Raw genomic sequence first — 25,838 nt, 5'->3', positions numbered from 1 at the left:
TAGACAAACTACATTTACAGAGAACGTGCACGTGAGAATGTTGTCTGCTGAAATCTTGAGGGTTTAAAATGAGAGAGAGCAGCTTCTGGAAATCAGTCAAGGAGATGAAACATCAAAGGACTTCAGCCTTTGATGTTGACTTGTTTCTGCCTGTAATTCTGTGATTTATCTGTTGCAACATGAAATAAAAAGTAAAGAAATAGTTTGTTTATTGACAGAAATGTGACTGAGTTCAGTAAAATTATTGTACCAATGTTTTTATTTAGATTTTTTACTTGTTCACGAGGTTCAAATGTAGGAAATTTAATGCATTTAAATGCATTACCCCCCCCGGTAAGGGATTCATTCTCAATATAGTAGTATATAGTTAATTTTGTGTGTTTTTCTGTTATTCTGTGTATGTTTGTTGTTGTTTTGTGCATTTCTGTAGTCCTTTTGTGTATTATTATTATTATTACTGTAAAATATATGTTTTTTGGAGTCATATTGTGTGTGTGTGTGTTGTCATTTTGCGTTTTTTGGAGTCATTTTTGTATATTTCTGCTGTCCTTTTGCTTTTTTGTTACTACTGTGGGTTTGCAGAGTTAATTTTCATGTTTTTCTTGTCTTTTGGTGTACCTTTGTTGTCATTTTCTGTAATTTTGTGTATTTTTCTGAGTACTTTTGTGTATTACTGTTGTCGTTTTGTTTGTTGAGTATTTTCTGTGATTTTCTCTTGTCTTTTACTGTATTTTCCTGCAATGTTGTAATTATTTTGTGTTTTTTTTAAAAATATATATTCTTGCTCTTGTGTTGTGTATTTTTCCGTTATTTTGTACATTTACTTTGGAGGCCGCATTCAATTCGACCGACGGCCGAATGTGGCCCCCGGGCCGCCAGTTGCCTACGCCCATGCCTGAGTCAAATTGGGTAGGAAAAAAAGACTATTCTGAATAATCACAGTTTGAAACACATAAAAAGTATTGCGTTTATTGTAAATATTATCCCTGTCTGGCATGTTTGTGAGATATGTTGACGTGCTGCGTCTGCAACACTTTGAATTGGGAGTTTTGAACTGGAAAGGCGGAGTTCCGAGGGTCCTTGAACGCAGCATCAGCTGACCTGACACAGGTGAAGATGATTTTATTAATTACACTCATTTAATGAAGCTGTGGATTATGCTGAGTCATGCTCTGTTTATCACAGCTCCTACAGACGATGCTCGTCAGCGTCATCAAGTCATCGCATAGTAAGAGTATCTTTTTATTTTATTTATTAAATCAAACTCATTTACTGTCAGGGCCACACATTAAATAATTACCTTTAAATAAATATCTTTTTACTGCATAATATTGATACATTAAGGTGTTTAAAGTTAATTAAACTGTCTTTTTTTTACATACATTTGTCTTTTTAGTGCTTAATATTGATACATTGAGGTGTTTAAAGTTAATTAAACTGTCCATTAAGTACAACATACAAAGGAAAGTTAAATGAATATTTGTTTTCTGCTATAATGTTTGACGCTCCATTTACACGTGCTGTTATAGTTGGTAGCTAGTGCACACATGCTAGTTTATACACACTGTTGTTGCTGAGTCATGGCTTGAACGTTTAACAGCTGACCTGAGAGTTGTTGCTGAGTCATGCTGTTGCTGAGTCATGCTGAGTTGTTGCTGAGTCATGTTAAGGGTATTTTTCTGACTCATGGTGAGTTCACCACAGTCTGTTAGTGTTTGACTGTCACAGCTTGGCCAGCGTTAGCCATGACTCACCGTTTTAGCTCAACCATATGGTTTCATGAACATAGAATAGTTGCAGAGTCATGCTTTGTTTCAACTATGACTTGGCAACATTGCTCAACAGAAAATGCTGAGTTGTGGTTCACACACCACAGTGTTTTTGCTTCTGCAGGTTTTTGCTGTGTCATTGTTTGAACATCTGTAATTGTTAACTGATGTAATGTTTTGAGGCTTGTGTATTTGCTGGGTCATGGTTTGAGTAGCAAATCATACTCAAACATCTAAACTAGTTTTAAAATAGGTTGACCAATTTATTCACCAAACCCTGACAAATTTATATCGTATTCCTACTCACGGACTCGTCGTTCGTTAATTCAGAGTTCTTAAATCTTTAAAATCCAGACTTTATGAAAAGCAAATCAAACTTAAACATTGTCATAATCACTTAAAAAAATAAATGTTTAACGGTCTTACTTTAAAATGGGTTGATAACTTTAACCACATCTTAACTAATGTTTATCATGTGCCTACGAGCTGAGTCGTCATTTAATTCCGAGTTGTTAAATCTTTTTAAACGCGACATTATAAAAAGCGGTGATTTAATGCTTTAACCCCTCGTTTTAAAAGTTAACCTTTACTTAACTTTGTCATTGGGAAAGTTCAGAGGTCAAACTTCAATGATGCGCAAAACTGGCAAAAATGTAAATTTTCAGAAGAATTGCGAATTTTCAGAAGAAATATGAAATAACTGAAGATTAAAAATTAAACTGGGAAAAACTAAGGAGCATCACAGCATCCAGAGAAGTGACGAGAGGCCACGCCCACATAGACTTGAAGAGAACTCACCTGCACATATGTTAAAAGATTAGTCGTATATGTTGAAATGTTTTCTGTACCGTTAAAATAACTCATTGTCTATATGTTGAAGTATCTATTATAAACATATTCATTGTATTGTACTTGTTACATTAATTTACAACTAATGTTAAATATACTTAATTTATGGTTTGTTAAATATTTTTATTTTGCAGCTAATGTTATATATTTTTTATTTTGTGGCTAATGTTACATTCTGTTTCAGCTAATGTTATTTTATTTGACAGCTATTGTTATATATTTTTATTTTACAGCTAATGTTATGTTTTTTTTAATTTTGCAGCTAATGTTATAATTTAATTTGCAGCTAATGTTAAATATTTTTATTTTGCAGCTAATGTTAAGTATATTTAATTTACAGCTAATGTTAGATATTTTTATATTACATCTGTTATATATTTTTATTTTGCAGTTAATGTTATGTTTTTTTTTTATTTTGTAGCTAATGTTATAATTTAATTTGCAGCTAATGTTATATATTTTTATTTTGTAGCTAATGTTATAATTTAATTTGCAGCTAATGTTAAATATTTTATATTACATCTGTTATATATTTTTATTTTGCAGCTAATGTTAAGTATATTTAATTTACAGCTAATGTTAAATATTTTTATATTACAGCTGTTATATATTTTTATTTTGCAGCTAATGTTAAATATTTCTGTTTTTCTGACTGTTACATTCTGTTTCTCACTTTACAGTGAATCAGTTTGTACATTTTTAACCTATTTTCTTCTTGAAAATGTTGAAGATGGTTAAAGGTCTTTTTTTTGCATTGTTTCCACGAATAACTGGTAGTTTTATTTCCATGTAGTTTTGCACCAACATTGAATTTTCTTTAGTGATTTGGTGGCATAACAATAACAAATATGAAAATATTAGTGTCATATTTACAACCTATTTCTATCCATTATAAACGTTTAATATCACCTTAATTTATGATTTTATATTGCAAATGTAAGAACATTTTAAAGTATTTCTTACATTCGTCTTTAATTGATGCATTGTGTATTGTTTTTGTTTCAATGTTAATACCCTGTGGTATTATTAAAAGATCATTTACTTTTAGTATTATTATTATTATTGATCTCGTGTAAAAGATTTTGTTTGATATTTTCAACAATGTATTTGATTATATTTATATTATCTTTCCAATTTACATTTAATTATTTTTTTAAATCGTGTTATCATGAATTTGCTCATAATCATAGGTTTCATCATGTTTAACTCCCGCATGGTGCAATTATATTAAATAGTAATATTTCGTCATGTATCGCGTTTCCTTGTAGAGTAAACGTGACGTCATCGAAGCCCGTCTGTTCCGTGACGTCATCATTCTGCGCGCTGTCCACGCTGGTGTGTGAAGATGTCGGTGTTTCACGATCAGGTGGAGATCGAAGACTTTGAGTTTGATGAGGAAACGCAGTGTTTTTATTTTCCGTGTCCGTGTGGGGATCGATTTACCATCAGCAAGGTGAGAAAAAAACACTTATTTACAAAAGTCACACATTTAAACCAACTGTAGCGGTAGGAAACCCAAGGTTTGTGTGAAAATAAACGGACCAGTTAAAGTGTGTCTGCACTAACATTTAACAGGAGTGCAGTCCTCAAAATATTTATAATAATAAATACAAGCTAATGTACAGTGTGAGAAATCCCCTTCAAAATAAAAGCAGAGGACCTTTTTTGTCCACAAATCACTTAGTGTGTTCGTTCACATGCATTTTTAACTTTATTTTTTCAACAAAATTAACACTATTTTTTTAATAATTGTATGTGTTTTGGAGTCATTTTGTTTGCTTTTGTTGTTTTTCGTGTGTGTGTGTGTCAGATTTAAAACTCTGGATTATTATTATTATTATTTTTTTTTTTATAGGAGGATCTGGAAAATGGAGAGGAAGTTGCCACATGTCCAAGCTGCTCACTGATAGTTAAAGTCATTTATGATCAGGTGTGTGTGTGTGTGTGTCCTAAGCTAACGTAGACATGTGTGAACCTAGGATGAAATAAGGGTATTAATGGTGGTATTCTATGTGGGATGTTAAACAAACTCTGAGTCTGTCCCTGAACCATACATGTCTAGTCTCCTGTTTTAGCAGGAAACCCCCGTATTTTACCCCTCTTTCCACCATCTTCCCGTATTAGTATTTTCCCATAAATATCCCTTATTTTAATGTAGTAATAATTAAAATATGTCTTACTAAACTGAACGCCGTCACTAGCCTCGTGACAGTTCTCATTAGATTAGTGCTGACATCAGCAACAAACCCAGAACCAACAGAACAGAGATGATGAAGACGTTCTGGTGTAAATACATTATAAAATATAACATAGAGTTTATCTTCATAAAGACACAGTTACACGTTCTGTTAGATTAATAACTGATATTTTAACGTCTACCACAGCAGAAGGAACCACGTAAGTCACCATGAAAAATCATCCAATCACAAGCTCCACAAATATACACTGTTTATAAAGTGTTAAATAATGTAAAGTCTGTAATAAATGTCTATAATAAGTCATTAGTGAATATCAGAGAACCACATGAGTGAGTATGAGAAATTATAATAAAATAAAATGTTAATGTTTAACTTAAAGACAAGCAACGTGAAATTAACAGTAAATATACAACGTGTTGACTTGTATATAAACTGTAAGTATATTAAATAAACATGTGCTTCATATACACATTTATGTTTTAATTTAGGCTGTTTTATAATTTAGGAATTAGGGCTGGACGATATATCGAGATTCAAGATGTATCCAGTTTTCTATTTTGGTGATATAGAAAAATATAATATTTCATATATATATATTATAGCTTATGTATTAAAATACTAGTTTTAGGAGTCGCTGCTTTTACTTCTGTAAAGCTCTGTTTGATGATTAATGTGTCACATATTGATCAGATGTTTGTTAATAAATGAGCCTGTGTAGCATTTTAGCATCAGCAAATTTAACCCAGATTTGTTTTTCTGGTCAGACTTTATTTGGTAAAATTATCTAGATTTAAATCATATTTCACCATTTTGATAAAATATATTGAGATGAGTTTTGGTTCATATCACCAGCCCTGGTAGGAATGTTCACAGCATTTTAATGTTAATAAAGGTCGACCTATAGAGGTATAGAATGTGTAATTTAATTCATTCTTTACAACGTTAAGACCCCCCCCAAAAAATGGAGGAGTGCAATAATATATTCTGATATATTAAAAATATTATTCTGATATTTTTGACTCATTTTAAATCTTAATTATATTCTAATTTCTTTCTGTTAAACTGTAATTCTTTTATCTACCGTTTTCTGTAATTATCTTTATGCATTTTGTTCTTTTTACTCGTTTTCAACCATTTGGACCTTTTTTCTAAGAGGGTTTATTGTTTATTGTTCCTTTTGTTTCACTCACTCACTTCCTGACTGACTCATTGACTCTTGTTTCAGGAGCTCTTCCTGTCTGGTGAGGTTGTTGAGGCTCCGCCCACTGAGGTCAAAGTGGCGCTGGCGCAGTCCTGAAGACAAATGCAAATGAACAATCAAAACGTCAGAGTTGGGGTGAACCCTAAATGACTGATTTGTCCCTGTTAAAGGAAGCCAGCGGGGACAAGGGGGCGGAGTCAGTCAGTCAGTCTGGCACAATGGGCGGGGTCAGTATTTACAGGAAAAGGCTGCGGCTTGTGCAATGTGTGTTATTTAAAGTGTGTTTTGTTTGAATAAAGTTTTCAGAGTTCAAACTTGGGGGGGCGGAGTCTTGTGACCCATAATGTAAAAAAAGAAAAATGGGATTAGGGGTCAATGACCAGCGTTATGGTGAACTTTAAAAAGACTTTAGCATCAAATCATATTAAATAAGAACGTGCGCTATGTTATCGTTCACAATATATCATCAAAAACTTCTCACGGTAACAATATGTCATCCTATGATAGAAACTATAAATTGATTATTATTATTATTATTACATTATTATTAAATATACTGAATTATTAAATCATCAGCTTGATCTGGTTTAATTATAGGAAATCAGTTATTTATTAATCATAACTTTATGTAACTCATCAGATATAAAATAAACTAGACTCAGCAGCAGTAAAAACACTGTTATTTTGCTTTTGATGTTTTTTATTTGAAGTGAGGAAATAAATGAATTACATAAAATAACAGTAATAAAGTGATCCACATGTACAGATATATTCACATGAGCTTGTTGAGTCAGCAGTTATTGTAGCTTTTTTATTGTCTAGTGTTGATGTATTAAGAATTAATTTGTGTTTTGTAAGAACCCTGTTTACACTGTAAGTTGGGAATTTATTTATTTAATATTTTTATTGATGGTAATGTTTATCATTACGCCAAGGAGACGACCAGACCGTGGTGGACGAGCCCAGAGTCAGCTCAATGCTTCCTTTAGAACCTCCTTTAGCCTAGGAAACACTGATACGTCCTTTACCAAAGGAGACCACATAATGATGACCCACAATTCATTGCCTCGACAACATTTAAAGGGACACGCTCATCAGAGTGTTCACAGAAACTCACAATGACTAAAAACAGATGCAGATCATGTACATTATCAATGCAATAACATGCCTTGAACAACTTTAAATAATGTAAAACCCATATATTATTATATGTAGACATATAATCAGATTATAACTGACATAAGACAGACACTCTGTGGGTCTAGAAAATAGATCAGAGACATTTTTATTCAACATAATTCATATTAGTGAGTATAAGGTGAGTGTGATCAACCGTTCTTTTATTTTACCATTTGTCCCTGGTAGCCTGTTTTCCTTTGATTTACAATCAAACCTGTGATTTATGACATCAGTGGAAATGATTAGTTTTTCCACCACGGCAGACGTCACTAACCTTCACGGTTGTCTGATTATTACGTCACCTAGTGGAAGTGTGTCTGATTGTCTGAACAAACTTGATGGCCTTTTTGTCACCTAAGGAAAAGTGGATAGGAAAGGAGATAGGAGGCACCCTAAGTCTTCTCAACATCCTGATCACCAACCAATGACAACGTCTTAATCAGAGAGGTGCTTCTCAGCTTTAGAAAGGATCAAATCTCTTTTTAGGAATATTATAGATGAAGATAGGCTCAGTGCTCTCAATAGAACAAAAACCTACTTCTACATCATTCAACAGGCCACGCCATGCTCGGATATGAGCGTTAAGTGTTTAGCGCCACAAAGATGCAGAAAATGGATACTGTGGTATGTGGAGGTGAAAAAATGCTTTTTTCTTTAATCCAGATTGGGTCATCAATTAGTCTGGTTACACACTGTGTCACTACAGCCAATATGACTCATAGTGTTATTTTATCTCCTGCTGCTCTAGAAAGACTTAAAGAATAGAACCTAAACAAACCTTTACTATCATAAATGATCTTATGGAGCTTGTGAGTAAAATTCACTACAGGTACGGTTTAAAACCATAGCAGTCGTTATTAAATTTAGCTCCTCGTAGCATTTCCGCATTCAAATTTCTAAATCAGAACTCATATGACTCATTATGTTGTGCACACTGGAAAGACACTGACAATCATCTCAATGTGAAAAGTGTTTTATTCAAAAGCACGTATAGCTTCTCTTTATCCAGGGACACCTCCTGTACAATTGGAAAGTGATATAAACGTGTCTCCAGCCCTGCCGAGAGACCTGTGTGTATGTTTTCTTTGTATAACTATCTTAACAATCCATTAAATGAAGGGGCTTCAACATATCAAAGAATTGAAAGTAAATCTATTGCTAAGCAGAGGTTGTTGATTGCTTTGCTTCTACTTTTGTCCGGAAATGTGCAACCAAATCCTGGAGCTGAGCTTCTGTGCTCTCAGACACCCGCTGATTTTAAATCATTACCTGGTCTCAAATATGTTCATCTTAATGTACGGAGCTTACTACTAAAGATGGACATGGTCAGAATTTGGGTGAAATCAACAGGTGCAGATGTTGTTATGATATCGGAAACTTGGCTTATTAAGTCAATTACAAATGAAGACATTAACATTCTTGGGTTCAATGTTTACGGCACAAAAGAGGTGGGGGTGTGGCTATTTATGTTAAATCCAGATTTAATGCTTCAATTGTTCTTTCCCAGTCAATCAGTGAACAAATGGAATTTTTGGCCTTAGATTTAGAAATCGTTAAATCGCTACATATTACTGTGGTTGGGTGTTACAGACCTCCATCTGCTTCAAAGGAGGCGCTAGATTCACTGAAACTGTATATTTGTATGTCTAAAGTGATTCAAGTGTCGCTATTGGTCTAATTATTTAAAAATCTCTTGTTACTGATGGTAAGGGTTGTATTTTCTCATCACATTGCAGATCGGGCCTTATTTTTCTGTCTGAGCCCGCTTTGAAACCCAACAGGTATTAAGATATTTATGTCAGAACTGGGCCCGACACAGTTAAAATGAGTGATGCACGATATTATCTGGGTACAGTGTGCAGAGGAGCACATGCATGAACACAAGCACTGTTTAATGTGGGAGTGTGTTTAGCTAAAGAACACGCTGTACGAGCAGTGACAATGTTTAGCTAAAAAAAAATGAATACTACCAAAAGCGTTAATTTTCTTGGGAACTTATTTAGTAAGTACACTTTCTGTGTACTTCTCAGTAAGTACAGGAAATAGATGTGAGTATTTGTACTCGGTCACCAGCTACTCTCTTAAAGGAAAACGACAAAAGCTGAAAAAAACACCCGGAGGTAAAAACTAGGAATAGAGTTCCTCATTCTTTATGAGGGAAAGTCCCATCACAGCATCAGGAACTGAGCGCTGGGTAGGACGGGAATTCATGGGTTTGGTTTTACTTTCACTCAGCATTAATTTCACATTCCTATTGAAAAAAGAAATGCAACAAGTCGATATTAAATAACACAACATTTATTGGACCCGAGAGGGATTTGATCTGCTGTGTGCTATGACCTCTTACAAGGAGGTAACAAAGTAGATATCTACATATTGTGTAGGCTTATAGCCTCAAAGTCCACCAAACAAAAACTGCATAAAGTCAAAGTTTAGTGGCTTTTTAAAGTCAGACAAACCTACAGGGCCTTTGTTTTATCTAATTAAATACATTGTCTGACCTCTGTAAACCTCTGTAAAAGGGGATGGGCCAGTCACAATGATGCATATATCTATTATTTTATACCCAAAGGAGAATGGAATAAAAACGTTCCCCAGGTCATGGTCTATAACCACACATTCAATGTTTCTTTACTGACCGAGACAAGGAAGTGATTTTTAGAAATGATAACTAATCTCAAGCTATGAGGAAATGTTTCACATTAAATATTTGTCTTCAGTGACACTAACATTTTGAAGGAAACAGTGTGAGGGCGTGGAGTCGGCTCAGGGTTTAAAAAGGCAGCAGATGCTTGGCTTTACTGCAGAGGACCAAAGGAGCCATAGCAGGTAAGAGTTCATAGAGAAGGTGGAGAGTAGTAGGTGATCGGTTTCCTTTCTGATTGATCGCTTTTTGTTCACAGTCTCAACGATGACATCGTCCAGCAAAAGCGATGTAAGTTATCTTCAGTTCGCCTCACTCTGAGGAGAACGGAGCCACTCATCTGGTCTGTCGTCCTGTTTCAGCGTTACCTGGTGACCAAAGAGTCCATGAAATACCGCGTGGCTCTGCTCATCAATAACAGAGACTTTAAAGATCGTCGCAACACCAGATATGGATCTGAGATAGACATGGAGGACATGGATCAGCTGCTGAGTAAACTGGGTTACCAGGTGTTGAAACACAACAACCTGAGCAAAGAGGTCAGTCCAACACTTATCTGTAAGTTCTATGACAAATGTGAACAAAATGTCTCATTGTCCTATTCTCACAGGGCATCGAGAACGCTCTGAAAGCCTTTGCCAAACATCCTAACCTGAAGCACACCGACAGTGTGTTTGTGGTCCTCATGTCTCATGGAGATCTTGGCAAGATTTTTGGTTCAGATGAAAAATGGTTTGAAATCGACAAAGCCTACGAAATACTGAACAACAAGAACTGCCCTGTCCTATATGGCACTCCTAAGGTCTTATTGATCCAGGCCTGCAGGGGACGTAAGTGTCATCAGTGCTCACTGCTATGAACTGATCTATTCTGTCTAATCAACGCTTCTCCTCAGACGAGGGCGGATCCACCGAAGTTGCAGATTGCGTGAGAACGGTCCACTTAGAGAGCGACTTCACCTCTCTGCGTGCCTCCACTCGTCGTAAGGTCCTTCTTCATAAAATATCCCCAGAAATGTTGAGCTGTCTGAGATAAGCCTGTTCTTTCTTTTTAAAGACACCGTGTCCTATAGGGACACAGACAAAGGTGCCATCTTCATCCAGAATCTGGTCAAGGTGTTCAACAAGAACTATCGCAGAGATCACATTAACGAGCTTTACAGACAGGTGAGTGTGATGGACTCTGCTCATGCTCATACTCATACTCATGCTCATGATCTCCTTCCCCTCAGGTCATGAGGGAATTTGATGATTATCCTTGGCAGATGCCAACTGTTGAAAGGGAGACTCTGGAGAAAAAATTCTTCCTGGTTCCTGGTGAGTCCAACTCTGGGTCAGTTGTTGTGGACACGTGTGGACAGACTTTGACAGTTGGGTCGATAGATTTCAGTTTTCTGGACGCCAGATGTTCAGTCTCACCAGAACACAATCTGATTAGGTATTAGAGGGTGGTCTTCTGATCTAGAGGGTTAGGCAGGTTCAGAGGTTTAGTGTACATGATTTACATGTGAAATTCATTTTTAATAGTAATAATGACTTTTTTCCTCAGATGAAGAACTGATTTGACCTGGTGTCCAAGGACCAAGAGGTGAGTGAGGTGTGAGGCACACAGAAACGACTTCACTTAAGATCATTTATGGGAGGAGTCTAAAGCAGATACATTGAACTTTAAAAGGAGTTTATTTTATAAACTGTATTTACTGTTCATTCAGTTTAAACTTTGTCTTTCTTAACTGATCATTTCACTGTATATACAGTGATATATTGATGTTCATGTATACTAATATTTATATATAGCGATGGTTAAATGTATTAATATGTACTGATGATTATATATAGTGTACTAATGTTTATATGTACTTATATATATGTGAACTGATGCTTGTCAAATGTCAGAAGTTTGGATACAACTTCTTATTTAAATTAGATGAGAAAATAATTAGACAGTATTTATTCATTTTTTTTTATTAGTTTTTTACATACACAACAATACTCATTTGTTCTGTTTATTTATGCTAATGTTTTGACAGGTTTTCCTGGTTTCTCTCCGACTCAGACTGGGATCTTTATTAATCAAATAAATAATCAACTAAATCAAATCAAAGAATCAAACAGCTGATCTCATTTGTTCATGTGTGTGTTTCTCTCTATGATCATATTCTACGTCTGTGTGTGAATGAAGGCTGTGATGAAGTGCTTCATTTTCATCAGGGCGGACTGGGCTATGATGTCATTTTTTGGGCTGTCTGGAGTATTTCTTACGCTTGTAAATCTCATTAAAATCTGTGAAACTGATAAAGCGCACTTTTATTTTGAAAGGCATTGTTCAATGTTAAAGACTGGTGTATGTGTGTATTTTTACAGTTAAAATCCCTCTTTTTTCCCTCAAACTTTTAACGACACGTGAACGTTTGTTTGTGTGAAAAACACAATTTTTATTCACTTCTTACATTCCTGCATTTAAAATGATGAGCTCATCATCATGTCATCAATACTGTCGGCTCTAAAGCAGTGGTTCTCAAACTGTTTAGGTTCTAGTCCCCATTTCTCTTATTTCTGAATCCTAGTCCCTCCTTTTGTCCGACTACGTTTTGCTTATGAAATTATTTAAAACATCTATAAATCATAACGATGGAATGAATGAGTGATAACACACATTTAAAGAATCTTATTTAGTAAATAAGTGAAGGAAACCATGTTTATTGCAGTGGTTCCCAACCTTTTTTGGATCGTGACCCCATTTAGACATCAAGAATTTCTGGCGACTAACTGCATTTTAGTTAAACTAGATTCATATTTCACAAAGTGAAAGTATAGAAATACTGTGTGCGTGTGTGTGTGTGTGTGTGTGCGCGTGTGCGTGTGGGGTCAGGAGTTATAATCATGTGAAGAGCTGTTGTCTGTTGTTCAGTCTCTCAGTGTTAGTCGGACTCTTCACACTTGGTGAGTTTGTTTATGAACATTTGATTTATTTACATCTATGTGAGTTAGTTTTGCTTATATTTTTTTCTGTGAGTTTTTTCAATTTTCATTCAAATCCTTTGACGACACAGTTGATGGTTAAACTGTTGATGGTTAAACTGTTGATGGTTAAACTGATGATGGTTAAACTGTTGATGGTTAAACTGTTGATGGTTAAACTGTTGATGGTTAAACTGTTGATGGTTAAACTGTTGATGGTTAAACTGTTGATGGTTAAACTGTTGATGGTTAAACTGTTGATGGTTACACTGATGGTTAACCAATGTGTGTTTGTCCTTCTCTCTATTCTCTTAAACCTGTTCGATTTGTTTTTATTTAGAATTTTATTCAAACTTAACGTCAGTTTGTTCTTGAATGTTTAATCAAATACATTTTCAGTCACAAGATCTCAGAGTTTTTTAGAGCAGACGCACATTAACGTAGACATTCACTGTGTGATTTTTAAACACATTTTTCACTTTTTGGGACTGGGTTGATTCTCATATACATGATGTAGTATACATAGTGTAGTATACATAGTGTAGTATACATGTTGGAGTATACATGGTGTAGTATACTTAATGTAGAGTACATGGTGTAGAGTACATGGTGTAGAGTACACATGGTGTCGAGTGTATATATAGTGTAGTATACATGGGATCCTGAGATCACCTCACAATAAGCTCCTGATCAGTAATGGTGCGTTTGTAATCAAATCAAACATGTTATAAATCCTGGTTGATCTCACAGTTGAAGCAGTGCCACGGACCGTCTTACTTCGAACTTTCTCACTGCACATGTAGAACACGGTAGAACCACTGTAGAAAATGATAGAACTGCTGTAGAACACTGTGAGCTGAGTTTTGAGTCGCACAGTGTCTGCCCACCTTAAAGACCAACAGTCTGTCCAACACAAACTGAAAAAACTTTTCAAACTCTGGATTCAGTGTGAGGTCTAAAGACATGGTTGAACCTTTAAACAGTTATCTAAGAAAAGTTTTAAAATGGTTTAAAATGTATTTTGTGTTCATAATAAGAACACTTGGGTTGGTAAGTTTACTGACCGCTTCTTTATCAGTTTCAGAGGCATGGAGCGTAAACTGGATCTGTCCCGTCTGTCGGACCAAGAGGCAAAGCATGTCTGGGAAGTTATTCAGCGAGATTTCAACCTTCGCAAGAAAGAAGAAGAACGACTCGGGTTCGACCACTCACTCACTCCTTCTCGTTACGATAGCGACTTGTTGTCATGATGACCTGTTGTCGTAGTAACCTGTCCTCGCAGTGACCACTGTTTTTTTACGGTGACCTGTCCTCATCCCGTCGTTCCGTCCACGTTGCCCTGAACAGTAAACACGTAAATTGATGTGAGCGCGTGGTGGCCACGGTGACTGGGAGCGTATGAAAGGAGCGGTTCATGTGACGACTGTAGCCATCGGGTGTGAAAGGCGCCGTTGTTTCTGCTGATCACACCACAGTCAGGCTGTCATTGCTCACAGAGACACTCTGTTCCTCCATCAGCAGCTTTCTATTACACACCATCATTTAATAAGAATAACGTAATGTATGATAGCTCATTTATCACCTCAAAATACTTCTTCATATTCAACATTTGCCATATTCTATCATATGAGACGACTGTCTCTGACCCTATCTGTGATGGTCTGTTGTCGTTGGTGATGTTTTCTTACACTTTATTACCATTTTTATGATCTACTAGTGTCTGTAACAGTCTGTAACAGTCTACTGTAGTAAGGATCACCTGGTACAGACACTAGCTGTGTTTCCATTACCTTTGGAAATGCACAAAATCTAAATATCTCAATAAAAACTGGTGATGGAAACACCTGAGTTTAGAAAAACCACATAAATATCTGTGAAACGTTTTTATTATTTCATGAGGAGGAGTTTCAGTCGTTTCAATATTGAAATGTGTCACAAAAATTGCCATGGAAACACTTTTCTACTCAAATACACGTCACAGATCGTGACGTACCCGGTCACATGACCACAGGAACGCAGAGTGTTCTAAGGAGGTTCTGTGCGTTCGTCTTTCTGCGGCAAAGTGTCACGGGATGAGATTTCACGGGAGTGATGAGGCTCCGCCTCCAAAACGTTCAATGGAAACACGTTGAAAGCACAGTTATACTTTGTGGACATTTATAAATATCACAGAACCCAGATATTGACAGTCTGTTACAGTATTTGATGGTCTGTTACAGTTCTAGTTCCCCTTCCTCTTATTTTCTTTGTCCAACTTCAACGTTTTGCTTATAAAACTATTTAAAAACATCTATAGATCATAATGATGGAATAAATTAATGATAACACACATTTTAAAGAATCTCATTTTGTAAATAAATTGAAATAAACACTATTTAATGCAGTGGTTCACAACCTTTTTAGATTCGTGACCCCATTTTAATATGAAGAATTTCTGGTGACCCCAAAGACATGTTTTTCATATTTGAGCTCAGATATATATATATTAGTTTTATTAGATTTATATTTCACAAAGTGAAAGCATAGATTGATTGTGTCTTGTCTTAATTACCTAAAAAACTCATAATTAAAACATTTACATTTACAAAAATCTATTTAACTTTTTTCAGACATTTGAGGCGAATCAGTAGTTTTAGTGGCTCCTGAATAGATTTATTTCTGTAGTTTTGGGCGGAAACAAGACTGACACTTTATTTGTTAATTTTACACGTTCTCTCTCTCTTTTGTACCCCCGTAGTACCATCACGTACCCCTAGGGGTGCAACACCAACCTTACATTCAATGTATTGTTGATGTTTTACTAAATAATACAAAATAATTTGAGTTTTTAGTTTCTATTTCTAGGTTTAGGGCTTTGTTTCTAGTGGTTACGTTAACGATATTATATGTTACAGTGAGAACAGGAATAACTACATGGATTATATAAATACGTCCCACTGACATTAACACTTGTTTATAAAATCAGTGTTTACCACTAAAACAAACATGTCATTTATTTAAGGAAAAATGGATGTTTTCGTTGTTGTGTTGGACTAAGAGGAGATAATATGTCCTGATCAGCACTCATTTATTTACTGTTTACTGTAAGGCCTGTGCACATGCCTCTGCGTACGTCTGTGGAACCAAACACTAGTTTAGTCCACTGTGTTTGTCGTCTTCTTCTTCTTCTTCTTTATTTCTGGTTTATTTCCAAGCTGTCGAGAACGTGCACCAGCGTTGTTTGACGTCACGTCTGTAGAACTGTGCGTTAAATCTGTTCAAGGCAATACGTAGAAATGTGTGCGTAGACTCATTCACTTTGTGTTCGCGTGTTGTATCAACAATTAGCATAAAAAAAACCCTAAAATGAAGAATTCTTTTTAGATATACAGGAGTTTATCAGAGTCTACTGCTGTCTGTCACTTGGTCTGTTACTTTGTGCTACAATGTGTGTGTGTGTGTGTGTGTGTGTGTGTAGTGAGCTGAAGACTAAGATAGAGAAGGAGGACACTAAGATGGAGCTGTTTGGAGATCAGACACAGGTCTCTGACTCTCTGTGTATCCGCTGCCTTCAGCCGTTTAAGTTCCTGCTCAACAGCAAACGTCAGTGTCTGGACTGTCAGTTGTTCGTCTGTAAGTCCTGCAGCCGCTACAACAAGAAGGAGCACGGCTGGGTGTGTGACAACTGCCGCATGACCAGGTGAGGTCAGGTGACCAGACGAGTAGAGCTGAAACTAACCATTATTTTAATAAACCAATAAATCACTCAATAAATTAATCAATTCATTGATGAATCGGTTTGAAAAAAAACACATTTTTAATTTCAGCCTCTTTATACACACAGACACTGTGCACGCACACACATAGATATATTACCTTTATATTGTTTTGAGTGTGTTTTTAAAACACTAACACACACACACACACACACTGGTCAGTGACCATAAATCCCACAACGTGAACGTTTTTCATAGTGTTTTCATGGGTTTGTTGTTGCAGTGTTACAGATGTGTGTGTTTCAGGGTGTTGAAGATCGGAACTCTGGGCTGGTATCATGACAACGTCAGGAACCGCTTCAAACGCTTCGGTAGTGCCAAAGTGATGAGGTCATTGTACAAACGCCTGAACGGAGACAGTGAGTCACCTTTAACACAAACACACACACATACATACATACACACACTAACACACACAGATACACACACAGATACACACACTAACACACACAGATACACACACTAATACACACACACACACACACACTAATACACACACACACACACTAACACACACACATACACACACTAACACACACACACACACACACTAACACACACACACACACACATATACACACATACACACACTAACACACAAGTACACACACACACACACACACACTAACACACACTAACAAACACACTAACACACAAGTACACACACATTCACACACACTAACACACACTAACATACACACACTAACACACAAACACACACACATATACACACACATACACACTAACACAGTTTATGTTTCAGACGGACGTGATGACGACACCCAGAGCATGCCAGATGTCCGTAGTCGTAAGTCGAGTTTTACTTGTGTGTGTTATTGTGTGCACGCGCGTGCGTGTGTGAGTGTGTGTATGTGCGTGTGTGCGTTAGGATTGAGCTCAGCTGATGTTAAACGTTAACATTTCTAACGCACAGATGTGTACAACAACCTGGAGGATGATTACGATGAGGCTGACGTTCAGTGCTACAGGAAGGTAAAAACACCTGAACAACAACACAATCATCAGAAAACAACACACCCACTGACCAACGGTTGTCACGGTTACAACACACTCTCTCTGTAACCGACACACACCTACGCTCAAACTGATGGTGGTCAGAACCCGCACTCACATTCAAAGTCGTCATGGTAACTACACACACACAAAAAAAACTGTTGTCATGGAAACAAAACACTTGCAGTCCTCACTTTCCACACGAGCAGTTAGTTTGACAGACGTTACGGTAACGGTACAAACACTTAAATTAGCCGTCGTCTCGGTCACGACACACAATCAAACTGACCGTTGTCACGGTAACAGCACGTACACAAAGTGAGACCACGTTTACGACACTTTAACTGATGGTCTTTTTCAGATGCGTAAAAACAAACGTCTGCTGTCGGTTCATCCGATGGACTTTGATACCGAAGATTACCAAACACACTCACGACGACAATCTGTGCAGGTACACACACGCACACACACACACACACACACACACACACACACACACACACACACACACACACACACACACACACACAGGTGGTACTAGTCTTCACTACTCAATAAAAGTATAGATACGACAGATATCTTTATTTTTTAAGAACTTGTAGAAAAGTGTTCCATGGAAACAAGTTGAATCCTTTGAACACCTGGAGAATTTAACACTTATTATTGATAACTTTTGTACATAAAATGTTTTTACGTCGTGACGTCATCTTCAAAGGTCTTAAAAGTAATGAGCTCATTTTTGATTTGTAAGGAGTAGAAATTAGATATTTGTACAGTTAAATAAGTACAGATACCAGAAAACACTACTTAAGTACAGTAACAAAGTATTTGTACTCGTTACGTGTGGCCTCTGGCAGCACGACGATCGATTCTACAGAAACGAGATGGACTACGACGTCTACAACCAAAGAGGAAACCGCAGGAAGAGCATGGACCGCTACGGCACCAGGATGGGTCAGTACACACACACACACACACACACACACACACACACACACACACACACACACACACACACACACACTACAGCTGTGTGATCCAACGTGTGTGTGTGTGTGTGTGTGTGTCAGAAGAAGCAGGTCCCATGGACAGGACTCGCTCTCTCTCTAAGATCAGCTCCTCGGTCGCCCGGCAGCAGTACGTGGATACGTCTGATGAGGAAGACTTTCAGAGGTTCCCCACCAATCAGATGCTCCGTCGCAAGAGCCGAGCCTCCTCACAGGAGAACCTCCGACAAGCCCCGCCCGTAAGGACCAGCCAATGGGCTTTGCCCTTGCCGCCTTAGTGCAGCCATTTGATTGGCCTTCGTCTTCTTCTGTTTCAGGTGAACCAGCTGAGCAAACGGATGTCGGCCATCGAGAGTCTGCTGTGTCGCCTGGAGGAGAAGATGACCACAGCAGAGCAGGTGGAGGAACATCTGTTCATACATGCCAGACACATCCACCGTATTTTCATGGCTATTGAACCTATTCCAGTAATTTAGCAATTGTCCAAGAAATATTCACATAATGGCCGCTTCAAGAAATAGGCCACGCCCTATCGGCTGATGAGGGTGTCCTTCAAACGACTCGACCAATCAGAATGGGCCAGTAGGAGGGCTGCTGTACTCTGATCAGTTTTAACGGATGAGTTTCCTAGCTCTACATAAAGTCTCCTCCTCACTGCTCCACGTCTGCGTATCAATACATTTACATTTACACACACATTCACACCAGTCCTTTAGTGTATGTAGAGGTAGTCCACCTCTCTATAGGGACAACATCCTGAATATGGTGGTATGTCTTAGGGGCGTGTTCAGGTTAGCGTTTCACACGTTTCTCTGCAGGTCACGGTTCCTCACATTGAGGAGGAGAAGCTGAGGAGAAAGCTGAGTGAACTCGCTGGGAATCTGAGTGACGGAAATCCATCATCAGACGATGAAACCGGGAGAAAAACCTCGTCCGTGAGCCGAGTTCTGCGAGCAGGACATGCCCCGCCCCCGAAGAAGAAAGAGCTGAGCTCCTCCAGCGACGAAGCTCCCACTGACGCCCAGAAGGTAGAGGGCACGCCCCCCCCCCCCCCCCCCCCCATCAATGTGTCCCTAGTTTAATTATGTTCCAATGACCAAAATATTTAGTAAAATAATTTATTTTTATGGTCCACCTCAAGGTTGACATGGGTTCATATGCCCCGCCCCCATTATGAGTGATTTTTATATTTAATAAAGCATTTGGGTTTTTTTTGTTTTTTCTGTAAACAATGATATATTTATCTTTGGATAATGAATCCTATTAAATACTTTTAGCCTTCCCTGATTTTTAATAACTTCTAACTTTGTTTGTTTTTTAAACAGTTTTAATCTCTGACCTAAACTTTATATATTTTATTTTCTAATGTATAGCTGCCTTTAGAAAGAACTTGTAACATGTTTTGAAAAGTGATATAGAAAATAAAGTGTATTTAGTTTATTATAAGGTACTATTTATACAATTATTATGATGAACTGATGATCTAGCAGTTATTTATCATTTCTGTTTTCTTATGTTCTTCAGGAAAACAACTAAATAATGTATATTTTATTATTTTTATTTCTTCATAATGATAGAAATGGTTAATACTTTTTTTATTTTTATTTTGGTTTTGGAACAAATTTAGATTGGAGACAGAAAGATATTAAACATTAAAACATTTTATGCTTGGGTTGATGCACCCTAACGGGGGTGGGGTCAGATTTCAGGGGGCGGAGTCAGAGACTACAGTGGCATGGCCAGGCAGTAGCGGATGCAGTAAAAGGGGGTGGGGGTGGGGCCAGAATAAAGGGGCAGGGTCACAGGATAGGTGATGCTACCAGAGAGGATGGGGGCGGGGCCTGGCAGAATAGGAGGAGGGGGGTAAAGGGGATTTATGATGGCTCAGACCTGTTTTTACCTCCTGAGCTGTGCTTGGCTGCTGACCTTTGACCCTGCTGACCTTTGACCCTGCTGACCTTTGACCCTGCTAACCTGTGTGGTCTGCGTGGCTTTCAGAGATCGACGGCCTCCGCCCTCTGTGACCTCACCACTGAGGTGCTGAGAACTATAAACGCCACCGAAGGTGCGTTGGTCCAATACGGCCACGCTCAGCCGGCTCTGCGCACGTTAGCGAGCGCCGACGTGAAGCAGGCCGATGATGCGTTCAGGAAACTTGAGGAAAACGTAAGCTTTGATCATCACAGGCCGCCTAACGCCTGCCCTCCACCTAACGTGCCCCCACAACACTAAACGTCCCCCATCACCTAACGCCTCCTAGCGCCCCCGCCAGGTCTACGTGGTCCATCATGTGACCCATATTACAGTATTACAGGAGTACATGTAACCTAGTGTACGTGGTGGGTCATGTGACCTGTATGTGGTCTCTCCTTTGTGGGCATGAGTGACCGGTCATGTGACCTGTGTGTGACCCATGCAGGTGTACATTGCAACCGGTCAATCCTTTGATTTGGAGTCCAAGCTGCAGCGTTTGGAACGAAGTGCAAAGAATAACTTTGGAGGAACGACGGACTCTGACCTGTCCGAGCTCGAAGACGTAGTCGCTTTAACGGCAGCAAGAGTTCAGAGCGCTGAGAGCGAGGTGGGCGGAGCTTATCACAGTGTGTGTGGAAAGAGGAGGAGCTGTTGTGTTTGTTTCCGATCATTTTGTGTAATTTTTGTTTTTGCTGCATATTTTTTTCCATCATTTTTGGCCTGTACTACGAAGCAGGATTCATCACCGCGCTCACTTTCTGGATGAATTCCGTGTGCACTGTACGACGCTTCTTACCAGATAAATCACCATGGTAACTTATGCTGAATGGCTGGATAAGATCTGAGTGCATATGAAAGCCCCGCCTCCTGACCAATCAGTTCTTGTGGTAAAATGAGCTGTTCATTCCTAGAAGATCCTGATTGGTGCAGATCTAACAGCTGCGTTTAAGAAAGAAAAAATATGTATGGATTAATTAATCCTTTCATTTAGTGATGACAGCGTATAGCAAAGATCTAGATTTACATCTGATGGACTGAAACACGTCTGTGCTGTAATAAAGTTGAACTGGCTGATCAGATCGCTGTGTCGGCAGCTTCCTGCCTGCATTCCTTCCTTCCTGCTTTTTCTGCGGCTACAGTGCTGCTGCAGGCCTGGATTATGGATTTTAATCTCCATGGTACTTAAAGTAAGCTGCTCTGCATGGTTTTTGAATCCTCTGGTTTACGTTAACATGTTGATATCCTGCTTCGTAGTACAGGCCCATAGGGAATAGGTCAACGTTTATCACAGCGAGTCACAAAAATGTTTGTCTGATCAGAGGGTCACATGATCAATATTTATGTCAGCATTAGAATAATGAGTGATCTGAGCATTAATACAGGAAAGAACAAATAGTTTTTATAGTCATTTTGTGTGTTTTTCTGTCATTCTGTGTATGTTTGTTGTTGACTTGCTCGTGGTAAAGCATTTTGTGTATTTTTCCTGTAAAATATATGTTTTTTGGAGTCATATTGTGTATTTGTGCTGCCATTTTGTGTTGTTTTGGAGTAGTTTTTGTGCATTTCTGTTGTCATTTTGCTTGTTTGTTAGTACTGTGGGTTTGCTGAGTCATTCATTGTGTTTTTGTTGTCATATTCTGTAATTTTGTATATGTTTCTGAGTATTTGTGTGTATTACTATTGTCGTATTGTTCATTTTTGTAATGAGTATTATTATTATTTTTATTTTGTCTTTTACTGTATTTTCCTTTTCATTCTTTGTCTTTTTAATGTATTCTTGCTCTTGTTTTGTGTATTTTTCTGTCATTTTGTACATTTACTTTGGAGGCACATAAAGCTAGTGTACAGTAGGTGTTGTTTACAGTGTATTATTGTTTGTTTACAGTGGGAAGTAGTTTTTATTGTTGTTTGTTTAAAGGTGTCTGACATCGAGACTAAACTGTTGGCGTTGAACACATCAGGATCAAAGAAGAAGGTCAGTGTGTGTGTGAGCTCTAACAGTAAACACACACACACACACACACTAAACATTGTTTGTTTTTGTTTGTTTCCAGGTTTCAGGAAACAATCAGAGGAAAAGATCAACAGTCGACTTCCCGAGTAAGCGGCGTGTCGTGTTTACGTTTGTTATTGTTAGCACACGGTTGGACCCTCACACTAAGACTGTTTGTGTGTTTTATTTACGTTGTTGACAGAAACCAATGGCGCTCAGTGGTAATCCAGCAGCACCGCCTGAAAACAAACAGCTCTGGACGCATCACCACGACAACAAACACACACAGTATTCCATACTACCAAACTGGATCAACATATCCAGGATATCTCTACGTTAGCAAGTTTAACCTAACCAGATATTCATAATCCATTATTAGCCGTACTATGAAGCTGGTTATCAACACACTAATATACCCAGTGGTTTTCAATCTGGATCATTGCATCAAACCCCACATTGTTTAAAATCTATCAATGTGTGTCTACTCTAATTATGTCCCTTTCTTGGAAAATATTTGGTAAATCAATTTATATTTATGGTCCAATTCAAGGTTGACATGTTTTCAGTATTTGGATTATTTTTTTTTTTTTGTTGGAACCAATTAAATATATTTATCTTTGGATAATAAATCCTAATGAAAAATTCCCTGATTTTTAATTTGTTTTTATGTTTTAAGTTTTAATCTCTGACCTAAACTTTATATCTTTTATTTTCTAATGTATAGCTGCCTTTGGAAAGCACTTTGTAACTGTACTCTATGAATAAAGTGTATTTAGTTTATTATAAGGCACTATGAATGATGAACTGATGATGTAGCAGTTATTTATCATTTCTTATGTTATTTTCTGTTGTTATTGTGTTTTTTCCAGAAACAATGATAGAGATGGTTCATATTTGGAACAAATGTAGATTGGAGACATAAAGATATTAAACAGTTTATGAGTGGTTTGATGCACCCTAGTGCTCGCTTACATAAAGGGGTGGAGTTTGCTGCGTCTGACCAATCACAAAAATGGAGAAACCCTGCCTAACAATGAAGGAAGTGATCCAGTTTGGTAGTACAGGACCCAGGTACACAACCTTACATTAATCCAGGATTCTCTGTTTGTCCTGGATTGTTGATTTATTTTTTCACTGGATTCATTAGTGATTGATTGGTTTTCCCTGGATTTGTTCATCCTAGATACATTTATACTGAACTGGTTAATGGTGGATTAGTTTATTCTGGATCCAGAGTCCAGGCGGTGAAGCTCCATCAGTTACCATGGATACTGATTGTGATCAAGGTAAGAGGCAGGTTGAGGTTAGTTTACAGTAAAGTCCTGTCTCACAAAGTTTGAACAAACACACGACATGTACAACATGATTTCCTCATATTTTACCGTACTCGTCACGTAGCACGTGATGACAAAGCGCGGCGTGACACGCGTCACGTAACGCTGTGGCGTTTCCTGCTGGTCATTGCAAAGCGACTTCAGCTATATTCTAGTTTGACTCAATGACGTTGTGATTTCAGTCGAGTCACATATTAAATATAAGTTTCTACGTTATTTAAAGACTCAACTGATATTGGATGGTGTTCATGTTTATAAATACACAGGTGGATTTGATGTGATCAGTGCATAAAGAATCCATGTATCATTCATTCATTTGTTTTCCTTTATGTAACAAAAACATGAAAAAACAAAAAAAACACTAATTAGGGATGTAACGATTCCCTCAACTCCTGATACGATTTGATTCTCTCACGATTAATTTTACAAAATGGGACTGTAGACAAATGATGATTGAAAAATATTCCTTTATTTTTTTGGGGGGTAAGGAATAATTTATGAACATGTTTAAGAGTAGAAGGCGGCCAGAAAGCGGCCCACAGCCTACACTGTTAAACAATAGAGGGATAAATAAATAAAAAAATACTGCGATTCAATTTTCAGAATATCGATGTGAACCGTGATACTTATGAATCGATTTTTAACGGCCTTACGATTAACCGTTACATCCCTAACACTCATTATTTGATATTTGTTTCCAAAACCAAAATGAAAAATCGGTAATGGAGAAAACAAATAATGGTGTTTGTTTTCCATTTTTCGTTTTCTGTACCGAAGCAAAAGAGATTGAATTTGAAAAAAAAAAAGGCGTTTTCTGTTTTTTTCATTTTTGTTTTTGTTACATAATGAAAAACGAATGATACACGTATTCATAAATCATATGAGTTCTGATTGGATTTCGTCCCATATGATGAAAGTATAGCTTATTTTTTTATTAGGTGATGAAAACAGTTTTTATTCCCGTGTATTTCTTTAATCCGTCATAGTGTAGTTATTGTCACTAGTCGGTGGAAACCATACCCAAAAGTTTTAGTCAACAAAATGAATACTGGTTGTTGGAAGATGCAATTAAAAGTTGTATCCGCAGCACAAAAAAAATAGGGACGTCGTAATGACACACACACAAAAAGTGTAATTATTATTTTTGTGACATGGTCACGTGTCCCGTTAAGATTGTTATGGTCAAGTTTGAAAAGAGTCAAACTTACTTCTTAGTTTTATTAAAGTTAATCTTTATCCACCTGGAGCCGGCTACTTTACATTATTGACCAAAGTTTAAGAAAACATGACATATATTTTATTTGCTGAAGTTGAGTTTAGATGACGTTGCAAAGAGCTGCTGATTCTCCATTTTGTCTTTAATTTAGTTTTTCCACAGAATGAAGCTGATATTATTCGTACAAACAAGAGATGGAACGATTCACTCAACTCCCGATACGATTCTCTCACGATTTATTTTACAAAATGTGACTGGAGACAAATGATGACTGAAAAATATTCCATTTTTTTTGGGGGGAAAATACTGTATTATTTTCCTTTTATTTTTCATTGTCAAAAGAATCCCTTGATAAACTATTCAAAACAATGCAATTTAACTAGAAATAAATCTTGAATGAAATTAATAAGGAATAATACAAATGAAGAAGAAGCCTATTCATTTAAATTCTGGTTCTATAGTAAACAATGCAAAACTGCATAATGTTTTTTTTTTCTTTTTAAAAGTACAACTGAAAATGTATTTTGTGCTTTAACAATTGGACTTTAAAAAACAAAACAAAAAAACAGTCTGCACTGTATTTACGTCAGATATTTGTTTGGACCAGCAGAGGGCGCTGGTAACCCAGTGGTTGGTTGGCATGCATATAATCTGTGCAGTGAAGAAGAGATGCTATGCTAGCAGACAGAGCTAATAGAAAAACGTGACTTTTACAGATATTCACGTAATATTACAGATATTCTTT

General features: G+C 37.2%; 2 protein-coding genes across 9 annotated transcripts; both read left to right on the top strand.

The window, feature by feature from the left end:
- The first annotated feature begins 1,044 nt into the window (after positions 1–1,044).
- mlpha (melanophilin a) lies at positions 1,045–24,266 on the top strand. Of its 8 annotated transcripts, none has more exons than XM_028470142.1 (17): positions 1,045–1,110; positions 1,186–1,228; positions 13,879–13,998; positions 16,258–16,479; positions 16,802–16,914; positions 17,319–17,363; positions 17,490–17,548; positions 17,931–18,020; positions 18,427–18,523; positions 18,640–18,815; positions 18,894–18,974; positions 19,395–19,604; positions 20,575–20,742; positions 20,996–21,157; positions 22,469–22,525; positions 22,605–22,650; positions 22,746–24,266. In XM_028470142.1, the coding sequence occupies exons 3-17, from the start codon at positions 13,889–13,891 to the stop codon at positions 22,766–22,768; spliced, it is 1,659 nt and encodes a 552-aa protein (XP_028325943.1). In that variant the 5' UTR covers positions 1,045–1,110; positions 1,186–1,228; positions 13,879–13,888; the 3' UTR covers positions 22,769–24,266. The 8 variants fall into 8 exon arrangements, 7 of the variants coding, with proteins under 7 accessions (XP_028325943.1, XP_028325913.1, XP_028325950.1 ...); XR_003675747.1 differs by lacking the exon at positions 1,045–1,110 and having other exon boundaries at positions 1,154–1,228; positions 22,746–23,614; positions 23,727–24,266; XM_028470135.1 differs by lacking the exons at positions 1,045–1,110; positions 1,186–1,228 and adding exons at positions 11,086–11,156; positions 11,389–11,427.
- dph3 (diphthamide biosynthesis 3) lies at positions 3,931–6,335 on the top strand. Its single transcript, XM_028470182.1, has 3 exons — positions 3,931–4,071; positions 4,474–4,548; positions 6,042–6,335. The coding sequence occupies exons 1-3, from the start codon at positions 3,964–3,966 to the stop codon at positions 6,111–6,113; spliced, it is 255 nt and encodes an 84-aa protein (XP_028325983.1). The 5' UTR covers positions 3,931–3,963; the 3' UTR covers positions 6,114–6,335.
- Positions 24,267–25,838: the final 1,572 nt, after the last annotated feature.

The sequence above is a fragment of the Gouania willdenowi genome, chromosome 2 (assembly GCF_900634775.1).
Source record: "Gouania willdenowi chromosome 2, fGouWil2.1, whole genome shotgun sequence".
Taxonomy (NCBI): domain Eukaryota; kingdom Metazoa; phylum Chordata; class Actinopteri; order Blenniiformes; family Gobiesocidae; genus Gouania; species Gouania willdenowi.
Note: the sequence above shows the minus strand (reverse complement) of the source record. Positions and strands in the feature narration are given on the sequence as shown.